Source organism: Aythya marila, assembly GCF_965140915.1.
Source record: "Aythya marila genome assembly, chromosome: 1".
In the NCBI taxonomy this organism is placed as follows: Eukaryota; Metazoa; Chordata; class Aves; order Anseriformes; family Anatidae; genus Aythya; species Aythya marila.
In genome coordinates this window covers 160,085,980-160,108,944 of record NC_139042.1, presented here as the reverse complement: position 1 = coordinate 160,108,944, position 22,965 = coordinate 160,085,980, and the positions used below count along the sequence as shown (strand labels likewise).

At 46.7% G+C, this 22,965-nt stretch overlaps 1 protein-coding gene across 2 annotated transcripts in view; it reads left to right on the top strand.

Annotated features, from left to right (window-relative positions):
* The first annotated feature begins 5,543 nt into the window (after nt 1-5,543).
* The window catches only part of TMCC3 (transmembrane and coiled-coil domain family 3), a 44,872-nt gene continuing 27,450 nt past the window's right edge, over nt 5,544-22,965 (top strand). The window contains exon 1 of one of the 2 annotated variants that reach the window (XM_082770681.1): nt 5,544-5,691. In XM_082770681.1, coding sequence (XP_082626807.1) covers nt 5,614-5,691 — 78 coding nt within the window. In that variant the 5' untranslated portion in view covers nt 5,544-5,613. Of the gene's footprint in view, nt 5,692-13,132; nt 13,186-22,965 lie in introns of those variants that run through there. The other variant, XM_082770682.1, reaches the window with a different exon arrangement.

Here is a 22,965-nt window from a genome sequence, read left to right as displayed (position 1 = left end):
AGCTTTCATGTTGCAGTACAAAAAGGTTTAGCAGAACCACAGTTAGATGAGTCATAGGTGCTCGCCTGATAGTGGTGAGGAAGCTCGAGCTTCATTCTGGTGTCTGTAAACAGAGAGTGACTGTAGTGAAACCCGAAGGGCTGCAGCAAGTTTCAGGGCTGTACAACAACACTCACCAGGAAGAGGTGCAGTCTTACTTGTATAATCATTAATTTTTCTGTCCTCTGATAACCCGTCTGTATTTTCTGGCTGACTGGCAAAGAAGTCCTGCTCCAGCATTTGACATTGTCTGTTGGTATGGAAATCATTGATGCCACACATTTAGTGTGACATAACGCATAGAGTCACAGCCATGCAGTGCGCTTCACAGGCAAAGAGAATTGACAGGTTCCTACCCAGCACAATCTCTGCGTGCAAGCAGAAGCCACAAATTGGGCTGGGGTGCCTGTGGAGCTGCAGCCAAAAAGCAGTAGGGTGAAAGCTGTGGTGCTCTTGTATTCACTTACAGGGCCTTTAGGAGCCCAGGTGTCAGCTACCCAGCTGCACACAACTGCGAGCGCTTCTCTGAATGGTGGGTAGAGGTGGCATGCCCTGAGAGCAATTCTTCTGCTCATGGGCTATATCTAGTCTACGCTTTTGCCTTGTTTATTTTAATTTAGGACAGATGATCTCACCGATATAACCATCAGGGTATGCAGATTTAGGCTATGTACCTTCTGGCTGCAGTCTGAATGGTTTGGATGCAAGTTCACACTCACATTTTGGAAGGGGGCACAGCTTTACGTGCCAGCCAGCTGCAGCCTGGGTTCTGCAAACCTCACAGCAGCAGCAAGGAGGCTGATCTGGGACAGACAGGTTGGATATGCTCATATCCAGCCATTCCCCGTGGGCCCCGAATTGCATACTGTGAAGCAGAATAAACATTGTATGCTGGTGAGCAGCAGCCATTCCCATCGCCCAAGGGAGGCTTCTGTACTTGCCTCTGCAACACGGGTTATCTTTACTGTAAATAGCCGGGTTCCAGGCAGGCTCTCGGCATGGCTGTTATTTACGTCTGCTGAAAAGGTGGCTCTTACTCATAGCACTTAAAATGCAAAACACTGCTGCCATCCTGCAGGTAGTTTGCACTAGTGCTGTCACTGCCAGCAGCAGCAGAGGGGAACTTTGCAGCATAATTTCCTTGTTTGTGGAAGAACAAGAAAGGGACCCGAAGGAGCAAGGGACAATAAATAGTAAGCAGGGGAAGGAAAGAAGAGGAAGGACTTCTGCTACCCCCAACTGGAATTTTTCACTTGCTTCTCTGTCCTTCACCCTCTGTCAGTACACTGCACTGATGGGCCAAGACAGTCCTGGGCTGGGAGCTTTTTCTGGTGTACAGAATGGGTACTCACAGTGTACATGGCTGTTACATCCTGAAAGCTCATAAAAAAAAAAAAAAAAACCTCTTGATGAGGAGAGGACAGAGAGGAGAGAAGCTGATTTAAAATTTTAATTAGATACCTGAATGTTTGTCAACATCAGATCTTCTGAACGAACATCACAGCCTGGCAATGCAGTCTGTAGATCTCAGAGTGATCCCTTGGCACTTTGTGTTGGTGCAGACGGAGTATCTCCTTTCCTGTGGGTGTGAAAGGCTCATGCTTTGGCAGAAACACTGAGAACGGTGACCGCGTGCTCGTGGATGACTGCAAGGCCAGTGTCACTCAGCACTGTCCCATTTGCTGTCAGATTTAGAAACGGTGCCGACAGTCTCTCATCACGTAGGACTTTTCCCTGGAGACCGGTCGTAACAAGCTTTTGGAAAAAGGTTTGGAGGGCACATTAAAAAGTCTCTCATAAAAAGCCCCAGTATCCTGTTTAGCATACAGATGTTACCGCTGTGGAAAAAGGGACCTTCGCCTTCTTCCTGAGTGTGCCTTGGCCAATATATACTTAGCACTGTATGTATCAGTTGTCCCAACAACTTCAGAACACAGCATTTAATAATAGCACTTTTAATTCTGGAAAGCTCAAGGTTCTCCATGGAAGAAAGGTGATGTGGTTCTCTTCTTATAAACGCGTGCTCCCAGATGGGATGGCTGCGTCTGGAGAGTAGGGTCATTGGATGTCATCATCAAATGGATGACAGCGATGCAGCCCATGCAGGGTCGTGAGATGGGACTCATCCGTAGAAATCTCACGTGGTCACTGCCTCTGCTGCCCCTCCAGGGATCTTACTTTCCCAAAACAGGACAATGCAGGCAAACCTGCACTGACGTCTGTCCCACGGGGAGCTGCATACACTGGTGTACGCCCTTGTTCAGCGATCCTAAGCTTAATCGGATCTTCAATAATTTGCAACATTTTTTAAAAGGTCACTTCTTAGAAAAGGACAACAAAATGATGTAAACATCAGGAGTTAATCGCTGTGGGTGGTGCCAGTGTCCTGAAGTGAGGAAAGGCATTGGAAAAGGATGAAGTTCCTCTGTGCCTCTAAGGACGGCTGGGAAGTTGATGAATGATTTTGAGAAATCTGAACTTCAAAATGACACAGTGGATGGCTGGGGTGATATAACAGTTCTATCATTAACTTAAACCGTAGAAATGAATTAAAAATTACCTTGTCAGAAGAACAAGGGATGAGAGAATTCATCTAGGGGCTACCACTTCTACCCATGTCACTTTGAGCTCAGCCTCAAGTTCCTGCCAATATTTGGAAGTCTTTGCTTTAGCAGATGGAAAGTTCAGTTGGGAATGGGTGCAGTGTGTGGGAAGAGCATTTATTCCAGGTCTGTGGGCTTCTGAAAATAACAGTGAGAGGAAATATCTGGTGAGGCTGCCAGAAGCACTGTGCTGCGCAGTGTTGTGCCGTGTTCGGGCAGTCCTGCCTTTTGGAGTGGGGAAAGAGAGCTGTGCAAAGCAGCTCTGTGTGTGTGAGGAGAGGGAATTGTCTGTGCTCAGCCAAACAAAATGAAACATGTTCAGTAAATGTGCTGTAGGATAGCGGTCTTCCTGCTCCTGCTACAGACCTGCACAAGGGTGAGGGGGAAGAGTAGAGGGGAAAGGAGCAGCCTTCAGCTGGACGGATGGCTGCGTGGCACCACAGTTTGGTGTACACTTGATTGCATTCTGAAGACACAGGTGATCTATCCAGCATAAGCAAGGAGCCCTTTACTGGAGATGCTTGCAAAGAGTGGCACCTGCAGAGGCTGCTGAGATGGCAACAGCTTCTAATTCAGCTTGTGGGACGGGCTCTCCTCACCTGTGGGATGGGTGCTTCTGCCCAAGCTGCTGTTTCTGCTCCACGGTAGCTTGCTGCCGTGCCCAGCAGGTGTTCCCAGCTGCTCAGCCGGCTGCCCCGTGCTCACAGCTCCTCCGGGAAGCCGCCAGTGCACAGCACTCGGATGCTGCTGGAGCTGGTATGCACGGCAGGGACTGCCACCGCCAATAGCGGTGCCCGAGCAAACAAACCTGACTGGAAGGCACACCTAATGCCACACCTGGGTCTTGTGAGACTGACTGTGTCGTCTTTTCTTCCTAGAAGCTGTGGCAGAAGAGAGTGCTTTCTTTGTTTATGTATTGGTGTATGGTATATGTGTTAATACCACTTTGACCAACTGCACACAACTTCCTTCTAATTATATGGTACACACCCCCGTCTTGGAAGAGAAATTTCATGATCTTCCTGCTAGCCTCTGGTATTATTTAAATAAAGCTGATATTATTTAAATAAAACTCTACATTTTTGAGTCAACTATGATTTACAGTAAGCCTTCTATTACTCAAAAGCCAACCAACTGAAGTCTTTTATGTGCCCTTTTTCCGTCTACCTATCCTCTCTATGCTTTGATCAACTACATCTGGCAAGGCTTAAAAAAAAATCCTGAAAGTTCCTGAGGAAGTGAGGACGTTTCATCCTAGGTGCTGGAAATTGCACGGTCCTCTTTGGAAATGTGCAATTATCACTTCAGTGAAAACCCCAAACCCACAACATTTGCCTATTTAATTATTCTTACTGACCTTTACCTCCAGAGTTTCCCTCCGTGGGGCACATTTTGAGTCATGAATTAACTTTCATGTCTGAACTGAGGGACTGAAGAAATCCAGTTCCCATTTTAAAGCTTTTTCCCGACAGCCTTTCAGCTTCAGCTGTCTTGTCCAGCTACATGAGTATAGGAAGAATGGCAAGGCATCACTTGTGTGCAGGCAGCCTGTGTGGCTTGGGTTACACCAATACTGCACAGGGCAAATAATGATCTTTGAATTTGGGATAACTTTGTAAAAGACTGATGTTAGAGTTGAAGAAGAAACACCTGCCAAGAAGGTTAGTTCTAGGATTTATTTTTTCCCTTTGGAATGTCAGTTCTTTCATTTCTGAAAACCTCATTTGATGAAAACAAGGAGGCCCTTGTGTCAGATAATTCCCTCTGATAGCGGTGTTATCTCAGTACATGAGATTCCAATAAAAATGTAAATAGTGGCAGGGATTTATTTATTTTTTCTGCTGTAACCCCCTCCAGGGCAGTTCGCTGTGTTGACATGTATATATGTTTATACATGCGTATGCCCTGGGACACTTGCTGTCTCTCACTAGAGAAGAAAGGCGGCGTGACTCATGCACACACATCGCAGCAGCTGCCTAAAAGGTGAAGCCCTCATTCACTTTGGAAGGAACTCCATGTTCACTTTGTGTCACAAAGAAGAAGTGGTGACAACTATTATACTCATTCCAGGAAAGGGAAAAGTACTTCTCAGGTACAATTTGCTGAGTGACTATAGAAAGAGTATTCAGCTTTTACTTTTCAAGAGTTTAACATGTGTTCAGCGTTACTGATTTAAATGTGCTTCTTGGCATAGGTATTCTGAAAATAAATGCAAAAAGAATTCTGCTCAGCTCTTAGCAATTTAAGTAGAGGGTGATGCGCTGCAAGATGTGTTCACGAGCATGGTTTGGAGCTCCCGTATGCTAGCACACTGAAAGGTTTATCTCGTATGTGTAACAGGGACTGAAATGTCATCGGTTGTCATGCTCCACCGCTTTGGAAACTGTGAGCACTGATTATTTAGGGGCTTTGACGGAATTTGTGTGCTTTGTGGAAAGCCCTGCGTGTGGGGGACTCCCCAGGTGCGGCACCCAGCCGTGCCCAGAGCGCCTCACCCCATCCCAAATTGTCAAAACCTTGCGCTGAAACCACCCTGAACGGCACCATTGGGGCTTGTGGTGCCTCATGTCGGATTTCTGAACCTTTACGGTTTGGTTGTGCTTTGTGGGGCTTCCCTGCGGCCACGGCACCTCGGTTAGTGCAAATCTACCACAGGAGGAGGACTCGAGGTGGCCACTGGAGTCCATCTGGAGGGTGAGGAGCCGGAGATTTCCTGAGGAGCCCCAACCAAAGCGGCAGGAGGACGGGGGCTGTGACTGTGAGGGCTGTGACTATGGGGGCTGTGGCTACCAGCTCAGCTCTCCCCGTCCCGGTGCGGAGGGGTTAAGGCGGGTGTGGCGGCTGAGGCGCCGCCGAGCCATGCCGCCTCCCCCCGGGCGTGCCCGGCCCTCCCGCGCCGCGCCGGCCCCGAGCCCTCAGTAGCGCGGCCGGGAGCGGGGCTGCGGGTAGCGGGACCCCCCCCCCAGCCGCCATGCCGGGCAGCGACACGGCGCTGGCCGTGGACAGGACGTACTCGGACCCCGAGCGGCACCGGCGCCGCAAGACGCGGGTAAGGCGAGGGGATGAGGGGGGCAGGCAGCGCGCAGCCCCCGGGCTCGGCTCCCACAGGTGCGGGGCTGTAGGGCAGGCGGCTCCTGCTGCGGGCTGTGGGGCTGGGGGAGCCGCTCAGCCCGCTGGGGGTCAGCAGGACCCCCCCGCTGTCCTCGGTGCCCAGGTGAGAGCCCGGGTGCGCTGCTAAGCGAGCTTTTTCCAGTTTGAAGCGTGGGGATTAGCTCTGTGTGTGAAGAAAAAGGTGTTGGTTCGGCTTTCTGCTTCTTCACGACCGACTTGTAGGGTGCTCCTCATCCTGCAAGCCGGGTGCAACAGCCACAACGCAGTAAGGGGTTTTGTGTGTTGCCTTGGTGTTGCTCGTAACGAGTCGAGCCAGTTGGTTTTCCCCCATTGCTTTTGCTGAAAGAGTAATTTGCTCTCTAACTTAATGTGGCCGTGGAAGAAAGTTGCTTGCCTTCAAGGCTGATTTTGAACATGCTTAGGAGATGAAACAGAAGCCTCTGTCCTATAGTCTAGTTGATCTGCTTAAAAGTGTGAGGTACCGTGATTCACATTCAGCGCAGTGCCTGCGTATTGAAAAATAAATCGCGCTCTTAAGACAGCTTCATGAAAGCACTGCGCTTCTGTCTGGTTCTGAGTTTATTTTCATCAGGTTTAGCCTCTCCTTCTGTTTCTGCAGCCATGGGAGTCGGAAATGTAACTCACTAAAGAGTTCCTAGAGTCGCGTATAATTGCGTTGCTCCAGGGTCTAGGCTTTACAGGTTGTGCCAGATCTCATGCAACCTGCAGTATAATTGGCAGGGGTGGTAGCAGCAGGTTGTATATTCCAGATGATGGCAAGAGCTTGCACTAAATCCATTTGTGCTTATTAGGGACAAATAGGATTTTTTCCTGGGTAACTTCTACATTCCTCTTAATGCCTTAACCAGAGGAATAGAAATGGCCAGGCTCCGGAGCGGCTACAATCGGTGGTATTGCGCAGGAAAGAAGCAAGAAAGCAGGATGCTGTTTCTCTCTTACAGACCGAATAAAAAGCAGCTGAGCAGCTGGAGATAAACCTGTTCTGAAACATTCATGGCAAAAAGCAACACAGAGAACAAACGCAGCAGGACAGGGTTGGTGGGAGGATGCTCAGGGAACCCAGCACACCTGGGGGACCTGCCAGGGTGAAGAAGGTCTTGGAGCTGGTTTTATCGGCGCGATGGGGACAGCACGCAGTAAATAGGGGGAGATGCACTTAATACAGCTTGGGGGAAGGAGCGGCAAAGTAGTTGCTGGGCCTCATAGTCTGCCTAAAACAGGCTACCGAGTCTAGTTTTGGGGTGGGAAGGTTCTGAAGGACTTCCCCGGCCCTGTGGCTTGCTGCCTGTGTCCTTTATGCCCCTCTAAGGATTTTTCTCGTGAGAAAGTAAAGCCTTTTGTGGATGGGGAAGAAGACTGTGCCGCAGCTGTAAGAAGGCATCACCAGATTCAGTTTGCAGAAGTGCTAGAGCGACTTACTGTGAATGTAGCCTTCTGAGTTTGTAAATATTAGTATCTGAGGGGAAAAGGTTTTACAATTTGTGTTGCAGTTAAAAACCACCTTTGGCACAATGCAATGGGTCTCTTCGGTACCTTCCTGTTTGAGGCCACTTGGAGTATGGCTTCCTGGGCTGTGCTAACAACTTTCTGATGAACCACGTCACGTTTTGTGCAAAGATCCCAGCGCCTGAAAGAAAGAAAATACTTTAATGAGGGGCAGCCAAGTCGTTCTTAACGTGGGGGGATTTAGTGCTGCCTAAGGAGGTCAAGTACTCGGAGGGAGAGGTCGGGCGCCTGTTCCCTTCCCTGGCCGAGTCCCAGGAGCGTGGCAGCATGGGGCAGGGCATAAAACCTCTGCAGCGTAATGGTGCAGGTGCCTTCCTGCTGTGGTATTTCGTGGCGGGGGTGTGTTTGGGCTAGGCTTGTTACCTTGGTTCTGGAAAGTCACCCAGCCCCCCCCAGCTGTCAGGGTGCCCTTCTGGGGTGCTATTCCTGCCTTGCCCCCTCCCCAGCACCAGAGGGGCCGCTGCAGCTCGCTCTGTCTGGGGCACAGGTGGGAGCTGTGCAGGGTGGTTCAGCTCACCTCTGCTAATAGCAGCTGCCACGGGCTGCAGCTTCCCTGCGCTTCGTGTCCACCACTGGTCAGTTCTGCAGCACTCAGAAAACTAACCCAAATCTCTCAAAAACAACCGAAGCCAGGAAGTAGAACGAGATACGGGAGCAACGGCTGCGTTTTCAGCTGTTGTGTACCAAGTGCTGCTCTCACTTGAATGTAGCTTGCCGGACAGCTGAGGAGTGTCTTGGTGCTTTCTCAGGGACTCATTTTTTGCAGCAGGTACTGCAAAACGAGACCAGAGGTGCTCAGGTTCTGTCCACACCAGGCTCCTTATGGGGCAAGTCCGTGCAGAGGGCTGTGCTATCACAGTAGCAATGCTCCTGATGCTCAGACTAGCTTCACTGTGCTAATTTTTGCCTCATTGTGTTAACCTGTGCTTCAGGACCACCCGGCAAGGCCATATTAAAGCTCTCACCTCTCAGAGCTCACCAGCTTGTCCTATTTAGACCTGAGAAGCCTGGGTGCTGATTATTTTTTTTTTTGCTGCTGATCAGGGCATTGCTCTTCACCCTTGATCTCGTAACCCTTACAGAGCAAGAGTACTCCACGATTCATCAGGGTTATGAATTTATGTGCATGGCCTTGTAGAAGGAAAGCCCTCTTCTAGCACAACTAAACCACGAGTCCCTTACTGCACCCCATGATAAGTCCCTGCAGTGACACAGCCTGCTTTTAACCAACACCAGGTGCTTGAGACGGAGATGCAGGAAGTCCTAGCTACAGGATTCCTCTCACGCTGGAGCATATGCAGAACTTTTCGTTAGTATCTCGTCCGAAATAGTAACAATTATTTCTTTATGGATCAAGAAAAATCTCACCTGGAACAGATGTGGATGTGCTATTTATTTTTAATCAACAAATGGGGATTCCTATTTTCAATCTTGTTGGGCACTCAGCCTTAGTGAGACTTGCAATAGAACCAGTGTGCTGTGGATGAGCCGATTCTTACCTCAACACAACCAAAAAAAGGCTTACATTAAAAAAAAATACAGAAGTCTGCTGCTTTTCTTGTATTCGAGTGATGAAAAATGTCCTCTGGCCTGTCTCTTCTAATTTTCCGTGTCTCTTTTATGATCCCTCCCATTCATCTCCTCTGTACACGAGGCAGTCTTTTTAATAATCTCTCCTCATATGGAAGCCTTCCTAAGCCTCTAATCACTTTCATCATCTGCCGAGGATTCCCTTTATTTCTTGTAATCTTCAGTCTGTTTAGAGGAAATAGCATAAAGAGATGGAGGAAGATTATTACTATTATTTAAAAACAGTCAAAACAACAAAATCCACCACAGTTTCGGGAGAAATTGAGATTTAATCTGTATTTCTGGTGTTCTCTAAATACAAGGGTTACTTATGTTGAAGAAATGTTTGGTCTGGGCTTTTGTGGCTTCTAACCAAACCTCCAGATACTTTGTGCCCGAAGAACTTCTGAATGGTTTTGTCGCTGTTTCATTTTTTTGACATAAGATGAGGATAATGTGATGAGACAGAATATTCTGAAATATCAGCTGTAAACCCACAGTGTGTCTAGAGATGCGCGAAGCCTGTCAAAGAGTAGGCTCCATGGTGCAGGGATGCGGGGAATCAGGGAGGGAAGCCTCCATTGTGGGATTAACCCCGTAAAACTGATCAGCTGCATAGAACTGAAGACAAGCCCGTTCATTTAAAACAACTATCCTGGTTTTAATATTTTGTCGCTGTAGAGCTGTTTGGAAAACTGAAACTTTTTTTTTTCTAGCGCTAGAAAGGACTGTTGGGAAGTTTACAAAGCAGCTATCCTTCTCTTTTTTTTTTTTTTTTTTTTTCCTTTGTGTACTTTTGAGTTTTGGGATTAAATACATCTAAATGCTAAAGGTCAGTGTGAGGTGTAATTTGTTGTTGCCAAATGAAATAAAGGGGAGCAAATGCTGCTGTACAGCTTAGCATGGTGTTGCCGTGCTCCCCCTGATCCTGCGGAGTGAACCTACGTGGTAGAGTCACGAGCCATAAGTATTTTATTTTCACCCAGTCCATCTTCTTCCTTCCAATCCAAGATGTAAACAGCAAGTGAAGGTGGGCATTCATGTTCTTTCCGGGGTTTAAGGTGACTTCTAGGTTTGGAAGTTTTGGAAAGGTACTTAGACCTTTCATAGCTTTGGGTCTCTGAGGATTTTGTCTTCTTCCCTCTGCTGTGCTTTTGATCCCTCCCTCCTGCCGTGGCTGGACTCGCTTGCAGGTCTGGGGCATCTACTGCAGCTCTTCAGATGTTAGGTCTGTTTCAGTCAAACAAACAGCCCCACCGACTTAGCTCCTGGTGGGAAATCAGGGTGCCGGTGCTGCAGGGGCTGCAAACAGCTCCGGCTCCTGGCTTGCCTCTTGGCATCGTCTCCACAGGTGAGGCTTCAGCTGTGTGCCCCCTGGCACGGGGTCAGCAGTGAGGCAGAGCCTGCGAGCTCCTGGCCTCGCTGGCCTGCTGTCAGTGCCCAGGCTGAAAAGATTGCTGCTGCCCCTTGTCTGCTTGTAGTGGTCTTGGCACCACGAGCAAGTGTGCAGCTTTCCTCTTCGCCCCTGGAGCCGAGCGTGGGGTGGGTGGGAGAGGAGACCGTGCAGTGTTGGGGTGGGGTGGGACAATTCCCATTTCTCTCTTATATATTTCAGAGAGCGTCGCTTTAGCAATAGTGCAAATCCTCATTAGCAAGGAAGGTTGCATTATTTTTACTATAGGCATTTTCTGCCTATCTTCCCTTAGTCCAAAGGAGGAACGGAGTATTAATATGCAAAGCCAGAAATACCCCTGCTGCTCTAAAGCCTTGACATATGGGGGCTGGTATGCAACTGGGGTGCGTGTGCCTGTGCAGCTCGCCTTCTGCACGCTCGCTCAGCAAGCGACAACTCTGCTCAGGCACTTTTTGTATCGTCCTACGTAATCTAAGCTTTAATTTAGGGACAAGAATGGAAGAGGAGGGTTGTCCCTGCTAGCTGAGCTGTAAAGAATATCTGCAAATGGCAAGCTGCGGTGCTGGTACTGTAGAAAGCTGGAATGAGGCTTTTTGTTCTGTTTTTCTTTTTATTAAAAAAAAAAGGAAATAAAAGAATAATACTGAGACTTGTCCCACTTTATTATTGTCATGTTTTTAGTGTTGCAAAAGCATAAAATTGGAGAGGATAGAAGGTGGTTTCCCTGGTATTTTCTTAGTTACTTACATTATAGTGGATACTCAGACTGTGGAGTGCTTTAGTGGACCTTTGATGTAAAATATTTGTCATCTTGATTAACTGTTAGTGCAGTAGGCACCTCTTACTTGTTTTATTTATTTGTAGTGGTTTGTTAACAGCTCCCTTCCCTCATACATTTCGGTTCAGTAGCCCTGCCCGTAGAGGTTGCAGGGGATGCGAAGCGCTAATGCTGTGCTATTGAATCGAAATCAAAGCGTGACGCACGCGGTCCTGAGCTCCAGTTGGACCCTGTCGCTGCCAGCAGTAACCTATGGAACTCGTCCCAGATGAATTAGAGCATCCTGATGGAAGGTTTTCTGCGCGTTAAGCAAGCGCTCTTTGCAGGACAGCAGGTGCTCCTGTCTGTTCAGATGCCAGTCTCATCTGGCTTTAGTCAGGATGGTTTCGGCGGGTTTTAGTCTTTGGTTTTGTTTTGTAAATAAACCACCTTGTAGCAGGCTTGGCTACAAACGTGTGGAAGCATGTGTGCTTTCTGGCAGGGGTTGTGAGGAAAAGAGCAGCCCCCGTGCGTGTGTTTGTTTTAACTTATTTGTATAGATACGCTGAGGATTGCAACAACTAAACATTAAGTAATGGTCTGTGTCATGTGATTTCATTGGAATAATCAGGCTGTGCCTTTCAAAAAGGCTACTCACATCTACAAGATACTACACCACTGGCTCCTTAAGCATTAAATAAGATTTTATTTTTTTTTATTGACCTGCTAATGCTGTGTTTAAAGCAATGGTTTGTATCTGAAGACAGAACACTGTGACGGAAGCTGGTGTTTTAAAGACTGGGAAGACTGCAGTGCTCCAAAATCAGTTTATGTGAGCAAACGGTGTTGATTTTCAAGGGTGATACAATCCTTTAGAGCAGAGCTGGGAGAAGTGTACATCCTCCTTTCTCACAATAAAAAAGCTTCCTACCACCACCAAAAAAGCCCTCCAGTTCAGGTAAGTAATTCAGCTTGGAGGAAACGTGACGAGTCAGTGCTCTGGGGTCTGCAGACCAGCAGTTTTCAAACATAAGCGGGCTTCCCGTGCTGTACTTGAAGCCTACTGTGACAGGAAGGGAAGCCCAGCTAGGGTAAGTGGATGCAGCAAGTCTCTCTGGTTTTACAGCATGTGCTTCTCCTTTTCTCCTGAGTTATTCCAGTGCATTTAATCCAGACATTGCAATTAATCTGGTACTTACTATTCAAATGCAGAATGTCATGAATATGCAGAAAATGTGCTGCTCTGTGCCAGCGTGCCCGGACACGAGAGTGCCTCCCAAAGCTGGGGCCAGCAGAGCGGTTAGCGCTGACCCCTCGCGTGGCGCGACCCAGTGCGGTACCGCCTGGGAGCAAACCGTGCCTCAGCTCCACACCTTCGCTCTCGCTTCCCAGGAGGGCTCATCCCAAATCCAGTACCAGCACCCCTTACCCTAAACTCGCGCCTTGTCCCAGGGCTTCCCTTGGGGGGCAGCAGCTGGCCCCGAATTGGGAGGCTGGGGGGTAGATGGGTGGTGGAAAGGGGGATCCAGGTGGGACTTTGTGCGCTATGCCCAGAGTGTAGCCGCTCCCATTTTCTCTCCTCCTTCACCTTTTTTTTTTTTTCTTCCTTTGGGGGACTGTCTATGTGCTGTAGGTGCACCCTGGTCACTGAATCACCAGCCTTTTATGTGAGTGCATGAATTCCCATCTGAAAATGATGGGAAACAGGAAAGGACAGAAGAAATGCTTCTTGGTGTTGGGGGTGGGGCATGCACAAGCAGAGGAGGAAAAGGTAATAAAATGTGTGAGAGTGACTAAATCCAACAGATAAGAAACATGCATTTCTCCTGAGATCCATCTTTTGTCAGGCATTTTGTTACATGGAAGCTTTGTTAAATGTCAGCTTTTGCAACCCTTTCTTCTCTTGCCTGCACCAGTTCGACTGCTTCCCAGTAGCGTTCTGACACATTGTCTTATGAAGAAGATGCATCCTGCATCGCATCACATGCCTTTGGATTCTCTTTGGCGTGGTAAAATAAGCTTGACAGCACTTCTTGAATTATGTATCTGGCTTTTTTTTATTATTATTTTTTGTACTTAAATCACTCAGGAGAATATGCAGTGTGTTGGAGAAACTGTGACAAATGTGGATTTGGCTAGAATCACACTAAGAACTTATTCCAAAGGTCAGATGTAATTTTCTTGTTTCCTTTCTTGACACCACACGTTTATAAAATAAAATGCTTTGGTACTTGTTATTGCTCCACTTATCAATGTATGTGCATAGTATGGGTACGTGGCTCTTAGTATGTTAGGAATCTGTTTTACGAGAGGTTTTGGCAGGAATAACATGATTCTGTGGCATGGTTGTCCCTGATATTTACTGCCAAATCTGCAAAGTACCTCCCTACCTCCTCATCAAGTTTCTGATTTCTTTTTCCTGCTATGTCCATAGAAATGGGCTATCTCTGTTCAATTTTTCTCCATTTCTTAAAAAAAAAATCTGGCCACATTTTATCACCTGTAACCAGTCCCTTTTTTTTTGAGTAAATTCTGTGATATCAGTTTCGATGATCAAAGGAAGAGTGACAGCCTGCTCCTCAGAGTATCTCTCTTAACTCTTATCTTAGGAGTCTCTTTAGAGCCAGGCAGTGAATGGCAGCAGACCGACTGGGTTGCTGCCAGGCTCCTGCTGTGCTAAAATGGGCCCAGAAGGTTCATGGTGAGTTTGCCATACTCCTGAGTTGCCTTTCTCCACAGCTTTTTGGGAAGGTAAAGACCTTCAGCAGTGCTGCCCTTTCCTTACCCACGAATCCATAATACAGGTGACCCTCAGGCCCTTCCAAAATAAGCGTTGTCACCAGCAGGTGCGCCTGGCCACGACGAGAGCCTGCGACCTGCGTGTGCTCCTCCTGTCCTGTGCAAGGGGACGGCACCTGGCAGACGTGAGCCAGAGGCTGGGGGATGAGAGAGTGAAAGCAGTTCTTAATGAGGTCTGAGCAAGCCTTAAGAAAAGGAGAAGGGTGAAGACAAGGAGAACTCTGACAGTCGGTGAGAGTTTCCTCGCTGTTTGCCAGTAGGTGTATCCAAGAAACTCTGAGGCCGTCCTCGTTGACGCCTGCACATTTTGTTCCCAGAAACTGTATGGACGTAGTCCATGTCATTTGTTGGGAAGAGTACCAGGGAGCATTGCTGTCTTTCAGAGCTAGACACACTGCCGCTACTAAAGGATGTGTGCCACTGTCAGGTTATCCTGCTGGCTTCCCAGAGCTGGCTCCCATGGTCTTCTCTGTCTTTAGAGCACAGACAGATCCCACTAAGCAAATCTGTTTCTGATAGTTGTGTAAAACCACAGGAAGCTGGTTTCACCTGAGAGGCATGACTGTCTCTTGCAATATAAACTTAATGTAGAAAAAAAGATGCATCTTCCTTTGTGCTTAGTTTGTCTATTTATTTGCCTACAAGATTTCTTTTAAATTTAGTTTTTACGTATACCAAGGAACTGGAAGGTGTTGGATTGCAGGTAAATATTCAGGAGGATGAATAAGGAATGTACTGACAAAACTTGATCTGAAAGTGATCAAGTGGCATCTCTAGTGGCGCCTTATTTACAGAACTTGGTGTCTAGCTTGGTTTGTGATGTATCGATGCAAGAAGCTGTGATATCCGCGTTCTTCTAGATTTAGGAAAGGGCTTTGAGCATCGAGTGCAATAGTTTACAAATTGTGTTTTCAGAAAATGTTTTGACCTGTGTTGCCACTTTTCACGTGCACTTAGGTGGATTTCTCATTCACTAATGAATGTGTGCATTTCACTGAAGCATATATATAATGTATCAACTGCTGTATAGTTTTGAAGAAGTACTCTAGCAGTGAGGTTACACTTACCTGTGGTGTTTAGAAACAAACAGCCAAGCCCTTGCTTTGGTTATTCTTGTTTGGACTTGAGAGCGTCAACCAGACCGATCTGCGTGTGCTTTGTGCCATTATGCGGCGTGGCAGTTCATGTCAGAGAAGGTTGAAGCTCAGTGGTTTGCTTGAGATAATCTCTGTTCTGAAACGAAGGCTGGAGCAGCGGTGACAACGGCAGCCTAAGGCCCTGCAGACACGGGTTCAGCAGACTGTGGCAGTGCTCGGTCCTTGTGCAATGGTGGTGTCGCTTCGCCCCTCCCAAGATGATGGGATTTCACCCAGTGTGCACAGAGTGTAACTGCTGTGCAGGGTCTGTAGTTCAGCATTTCACAGACGCTAGTGACCTTTTCCCTCCCTCCCCTTTAAAGGGGAGGGAGGGAGAAGGGGACGATGAAACAACAAAACTGAATGAAACCAAACAAAACAATTTTTTTTTTGGTGCTCCAAGGATACATAGCACCCTCCTGCTTTCCACGTAAGGCAGATTTTAAGGACGCTACCTGTCGTAGGTGGCTGTTCCCCAGAAGTAGTGTGAGCCTTGTGTAACTTTAGGGTTGTCCACCTGCTCCTAAGGCAGTAGTGTGGGGCATTGTGTAGCCGAGAGGGGCCCAGCTCCTGCGGGTGCCCTGTCTGATCTCTGCAGATTTGGTAGGAGCTTGAGCTAACTCACGTGAAGCTGGGCATCTGAAGCTGATTTAGATTAAATCCACCTGAAACAGCTGTGTGGCAGTGGACACTGCAGGAAAGGTGCAAGTTTCACCATTTTTCAAGTATTACAGGACTAGCTGGACGTGGTGAATACCCAGCATCTGTGCCAAGTCACCTTGACTCCTGAGTGGGAGAGTCCTTAAGGTTCTTCTTGTTAGGCCGACAAACAAAACGTTTTTCTGGCTCTCCCTCTTGCAAGGTGCTTTCTTAATAATTCTGAATGTTCACTTCACATATGCTTAATTATACTGTTTTATAGAACTTCTCCTCCGCGATCTCTGTATTTTGCCAGCTTTGCCATTATGCGTAGAAACTATTGCTCTCGGGTCGCTCAGACACTTGGCAGTACAGGATGTTACCTTTCCTTTTCCCCTCCTCTCTCTGTTTTGGCTCAATTATGGTTATTACAGAGTGTTCCTGTTGTGAGTGCTGTACAGAAATGCACAATTTTTCTCTCTGTAGTTAAGCCAGAATTAAATTGTGGATGGATTGCTTTTTTCTGTTCTTTTTTTTTCCCCTGAGGAGGGCAGGTGAAGGAATACCAACGTGTGACTTGGAAGGAGGGAGAGGAATGCTGGTTTAACTTGTTACTGCAAGAAAGTGAACGATGGCTTCTGTAAGTGTGTAGGGCTCTCCTTTCTTCTGGCAATGCTTGGCATTTTGTTGGTGGTGTGTTAAATTGGAATCAGGTGGGGACTGCCTTCGACGGGTCGTCTTCTGCTTCTTCTGGGTGAACAGGGTGTCTTTGTGTATATGCAGGAATACTTTGGGTTGGAAATTATTATTTTTTTTCCAGTAAAAATTCTGTTGGCTTAAGGAATTCAGCTCAGCCTTGCCTAACCTGCGGCTAAAGATGTGGCGATAGGGTAGGGTGGTTAGCCCTCATCTGGCTGCCAAACAGACCTCGGTCTCCTGTAAACTTTGGGGCAGGTTGTGCCAAGTTAAAATGGATCCTCCCAGAGGAGCATCCCTCAGCTTTCCTAGGATACAAAGATGTCTAGCAGTTGAGCACATGCAGCAAGTCTTCCCCACGCGGCGAGAAGCAAGTTTGCAGTGTCATTGCTCACGTGAGGGTGCTGCATGCCGGGCCCGTGGCAAATTTTTGTGCTTTTGTTCCACAAGATTTCTCCGGCTGAAGGAGGAGCCCGTGCAGCACAGTGGCAGGGCAGAAGGGCACGCAAGGCTGAACTCTGAGCTCTGCTGTTACACCGAAGGACGTATGGGATTTGTAATCAATTGCTGTGTCGGAGGTCCAAAATAGAGGCTGCCTGATAAAATACGTAACTTCACTTGCACAAACCGTGGCCTTCAGAGGAAGTACGATGCTGTGTCTTAATTCCTTTGAGACTTAGTTTTTATGATGATCTTCTAATTGCTTCTGTTCCAATCCTCAGAGGAAGAATACAGTCGCTCCCTGTGTAAGTGCTTCTTCAGCACGATCTGTCCATGAATCCCCCAAACTGCTGTGTCATCTTTTCAGAACGTGCCCCGCGATCTTCAGTATGTAACTGCTCTTGCTGCTGTGGAGTAGCCCTTCCCATCCTGAGGAAAATGGGGTAAAGGAGGGAGATGGGGACACCTTTCTGTGCTTCATCTACAGCACTGTGGCTCAAGTGGGTGTTAGGGAAATTTGGGTTGGATGCTCATCACTCTTCAAGTGTAACCGTGTAGATGATCACTGGCATGTCACTGTGACCGATGGTACGTAGGAGTTGCAGCACCAGTCCCTGTTCCTGCAGACATACACCTGACTTGTCCTTTTGCCTCACTTTTTCTTTCTCTAGCAATGAGAAGGCAAAAGTGGTTCATGCATGTATTGTTTCTATGGATGCTGAAGTTGTTAATACGCACACTGAATTCTTACTTGAGAACTTGGGTTAGCAGATGCATTTTTAAAAGCAGAGAAAGAAGTTACATGCATAAAACAGAACTATCATACTGCTTGGTTTCTTTCTAATGTATTTGTGACTGATTTTAGAAAAATAAAGAGTAACAGTTGATTTAATTAAAGAAAGGGCTGCCCAAGAAGCTGACTTTACAGTGTCACACCGTTTAATTCGTTTATTACTATCCCTTGCAAATTGCAGTAGACTCTTTATGTCTATTTTAAAGAAGAAACTTTTGTCTCTGATTACATCCAGTGTAGCTCGCTGGATGTAGCTAATTTTAGGGGTGTGAACTGCTCATGATTGAGTGAGACAAAGTTTAAATAGCTGTGTCTGAATGCTTGGTTAAAATTTGTCACTGTCTCTGTGTGGGGCCAAACATGTTGCTTGTGCTGTTGCTGTTTTGATGACTAACAGGCTGAGTGATAAATATATGCTTTTATTAAAGTAGGGGTAGTGGAATGGGATGAAATTCTCATTCTGAGATGATTTTGAATGGTTTCATGTCTTAATAAACGGAGTCATCGCACCAGTGTGTTTTAATGCCGGAGTTAGAACTGGCATGAAGGTACCGCGTTTGAACTGAGTTCTTGAAGTTTCCATCTTGGTGGTGAACTTGACGTATGTTTTGCTAGCAAACACAAAACATTACCTTTATCTTCTGGAGTAATTCTTCTTTGCCAAATGTGGGGAAGCTTTAATTTTAGAAGGGTAGCACCTGGTGTCATCCAGTGCTGTGATTAACATACTGGGAGGATTCGGTTCGAGCTGCTCCAAGACTCCTGTAAGTAAGTTGCGTCACTCTCTGAAATGTTTTTTCCTCCTGGGGCAGACAGGTCTATCTGTTGTCATTATCTTTGCAATAGCAATAAGATTTAGGAGACAGTCGTGTTAACAAAGGTACAAAGTGTCCTCGGTTCAGCAGCTCATTTCCAAACACAAAAACTCAGCATTGTCACAGCAAATGTGCTTGCTTTTCTGAAAGTTGAATGCTCAGAAGTAATCCTTAGGCTAACACTATGCTCAGCTTTCTTCTGCCTGAATAAGTTTTGTATTGTTTGTTCAGCCCTTTTCTCATTTTAAAAAGGAACAATGACTAAAGATGATGTCCGTGCATTATTTGAAATTGGAAGTATATGTTATGTATTCTGCAACATTCCTGCGTAGCTTTTTTCCATGAGTGAACAAATTTGACAATGGGAAAATTGCAGCGTTCTGATGTTTGAACATCCCAGAAGATGCACTTCTATTTTTAACTTCCTTATTCCCGGTTATGCCAAGTCATCCCCTGTCCCCACCAAAGTAACGGGCTGACTCTTTGCTCTATAGAGCTCTTCTCTGGCAAGGTGTGTGCTGTTTGTGCAACGGAGCACTCTCAAGAAAACTTCTTAAAGTTATTATTTACCTGGACTCACAACTCCATATCCTTACTATACTGGTTTACCAGATACACCCCATGTACTTAGGATACTCTTGCAGCTGCCAAGTGGAGCTTCCAAATTGCTAGACGCTAATTAAAAATGACTGAGGTACTAGTGGAAGCTGGAGCTGTAGCTCCTACCAGTTCCTGTAGTTTTCCATCTCTGAGAGCTTGCGTCAAAATTCTGGCTTATCGACTTTGTTCTGAAAAGAAGCTGGGAGAAGAGGGGTGTGATGGCCGTGAAGATTGGGAAGCTGCTGTTGAGCGTTATCGATCTCCAAGCCACCACAAGCGGAGCAATTTTATTGTTGTTGGCTCAGGGCATATCCTCTTTTGGGTTTTAATGGCCAGTGTGAATTATAAAAGCAGTGCATATTAATTATTTGTAAAACGTTTGTATTTCTGTGGCTAAAATGTGCCTCCTCCTGCGTGTGACACTGTGACTTCAGCCACAAATCTTGAGCTGTGTTGCGTGTGGTGGTTGTAGTGCCGCCAATACTTGTGTTTGGTAACACAGAGCCTGTGCTATTGCATCCACATGGGTTTTTCACAACATTAAAGAAAACCCAGAAACCTTTTAAACAGCTCCAAAAGATCCTCGTGTTACAGCTCTAAATCCTGTCCAGAGATCTATGAATTTAATGCAACTCTCTTCAGATGTTTTAAGCTTTTTTTTTTTTCCACTCTGAGGAGCGCAGATTTCCAATCTCCTCCTGTACTAACCTTTCTCTTCTCTTCCCTCTGCATCCATCTCATCTTGCAGTAATACGTTTAATGCTCTTTGGTCTCATTAGGCTTCATCTCTCTTGGATACATTTAAATTGTTTATTAAGAGACTCAGGCACTTGTTTCAAAGGCATTTTACTTAATCCCTTGGAACTAGAAGCAGTATGTTCCACCCTGTAAATAAAGAGGGTAGGTAAATCCCCCAGGGGAGATTAACTGGGAATGAGATTAGCCTGTTTAGCTATCTGCATAGATTCCTAAATGGTTAACTTGGACATGGGTATTCAGCAAGACCAGTGGAAGAGTGGAGGCAGACTGGCTAATCAGGGTGTGTGGAAAGGAGAGGTACTTGCAATCCAGGTGAAAGGAAGACACAGAGACCTTCAGCTTCGGTCTTGGTGCTGGAGAGTCGGTGGGGCTGACCTCCTCCAGGAGAACGGCCAGCCTGGGACCTCTGTGGGGAAGAAAAGGGGATGTTCCAAGTAAGTAAAACCCTTGGCATCACTCAAGTGATATGGGGGGGGTTGAAAACAAATGGATCCCTGGGCAAATTTTCAAGGAGAGAGTAATTAAGTGCTTAGTTGAAGGCTTGGATGTGAGCTGAAGATGAAATAAACTTAACTTTTGGGTTAGCCGGTGATGGATTTTCCCAGTTAAAGTGGTCTGTTTTCTTGGCAAAGGTGAATACCAAGTCTGCAGAGTTCCCTTTGCTTAGGATATGAGAATACGCAGCCCTGAGCCAAACAATTGTTATGGTGCCACAGGATAAACAGTGCGAGAAGCTGGAGATTTCACAAGGGAGGGGGAAACAAAAGAGAGATGGAGATTGAGGTGGTTCATAGTCTTGCAGAGCATCTGGTATAATTCCCCTTTAAGCACAGAGATGTTTCAGCTATTAAATGAGCTGTCACTTACTGTGTGTCAGCCTGCACCTGTGCACCGGTACCAAGGAGGAATGATTGAAATCAGGTTGGGTGTAGAAGAGACAGACCTAGCTGTGATGAAAGCCAGGCTAGGAATCAAGATAAACTTATCCCTGGGAGTGATGGTGTTCTGAAATTGCTTTCCTAACTTGAGTAGCAGGAAAAATACATAACTCCTTTTGAAAGGAAGCCTGATAAGTTTATGAACGTAACTTTTCAATGTTAGGAGCCAGGAAATTCCTTTAAGTCCTTTGTTTCTGTGCTGGAAATAATTTTACTTGTTTCCTGAGGCTTCTGCATTATTCAGATCCTTTGAAGTGAGTGTATTCTGCCCATTGGATTTGGCCTGGCTTCAGCCAAATTTGACAGCAGAACAGAGGCTTCAAAGGTAACGAGCACAGACATTTTGTGAAAGTAATTTTTCCATCTCCTCACCAGGTACTTATCTGTCCTTTTAGGGCATGAAAGCTGGAGATAATTTGCCCATTAGCCACTTGCTGACATGCTGTTTGGTCAGTAGGTAGATAAATTGAAGATTCTCCACAGAACATGCCCTCTTGCCCACCTGCCAGGCCAGAAAGTTTATGGCAGGGACACTAACAAAGTAGGAGCTGTTATAAATGGCAGGAGAAAGCAGAAATCACTCTCTAAACTTTTAGGGACATAAGAGGCTCTTGAAGGTATTGTGGTCTGGGTAGGGGGTCTGGGAAGATGCTGCAGATGCTGTTGCTGTAGGAAATGAGCGTAAGGGCCACGTGGTACCACATGTCCGTGGTCCCCCACTTCGCATGCTCATCCACGCACACATTGGCCAGTTACAACGAAATGCCTGTGTTAAGCTGCTCAATTAGCCGTCCACTCCATTCAATGATAGGAAAGCCTTAATTTCCTCAAGTGTTGAACTACAACGTGTTTGCTGCAGCGCTGTCTGTCAGCTGCTGGTCCTGGTACCTTCCTGGTGTGCTGGAAGAAGGAGCGTGGGGAGATGGGCAGTTTGCTGCTGGAGGCTGCAGCCCGGGTCACTGAAGCCAACCACAAATCACTGCTTTTAAGCAGTAACGCTGTGTTAACAGAAAGATGGGCCTGCCCGCAGTGCTCGCCAGTTCAGGAATTAAGTCACAGTGTAACAGAAGATTTATGTTCCAGGGCATCCAATCTATTATTTAAAGAAGAAAAAAGCTAAACTTGTGGGCATATGTGGTTTGTAGCCGTGATTTAGGGATGCTTATGGGAAGCCGCACACAGTGTGTCACGGGAACTTGTTCCTCTGTCACTTCTCAGGTGCAAGAGAGCTGTGTTGCTCTCATCTTTAAAGCAGTTACTGATGTTTGCCTTCAAACTGTAGACCTGTAGACAGCTTGAGTAATGTAAGGCCATGCTTAGGCACGAGATTTCCTATTTAGCCCCTTTGGTACCTCCAGAGGTAGATGCCTGGTCCCAAGCACAGCCTGGTGTTGCTGCCTGTCGGTTTGCCCGTAAGCAGCCCTGCAGAAGGGCTCTTTCATCTCTCTGCAGAAATGAATAGTTAATTATCCGTGGTGTTATTTGCATCGTGTGGCTAACAGTGATGGCTCTCTTCAGAAGGAGCACGGAGTTACCCACCTGCTGGTGAGCGCACGAAGCACTGGTGCTTGTTCAGGCCCAGGTCAGGCCTTGGCTGTGGCCTCTGCCGGTGCCCGTGCCCGTACCGTGGTGCTCTCAGCTGTACACGCTGACTGGGATGAGGCTGTTACATCAGTCAGTAACGAAAAGTTGACAGAGTTAATGGTGAAAGCTCTGGCAGTGATCTGCTCTGAAGGCTTGGGTGGACGTGCTGCAACAGATAGGATAGGACAGGCTGGACAGATAGGACCCATCACTGAAATGTTAGAAAGGGGCAAGTTCCCTTTTCTGTTCTCTTTGACCTTTCTCGTGGTTACACTTGCTATTGGAAACAGAAATTTTAGGTTTGGTTTCAATTGGTCATTGGTCTTGTTTATTATCATGCACGTTTCATGAGTTAATTTAAGAGTCACAGAAAACCAGTGTAACTACGTTTGGGCATGTGCTTTATGTGGCAGGGCATATTTTCTTTATGAAAGCTGTCAATCCGTATTCGGAATTGTTTCCAGGAGCATGGTGCATTCGCTGCTGTTTAGTGTGTTGGGTCTTTTGTTTGTTTTCATTCATTAGGTGCACTTAATTATTTTTGACTGTTTCAGTCTCTGCAGCTGCATGATATAGTGATGTTCCTGATCGTTTTTTGGGAATTTGGTTTCATCCATGCTTGAAAACCCAAAAAGTCATTGGTTAGTCAGATATTCCTTTCTGCACTGTGTAGCTGCCACATAACATGGGTTAGCAGACTGTGTTGAAGGACCTCTGGTTGCTGCTTCTCAAACTCCACATCTAG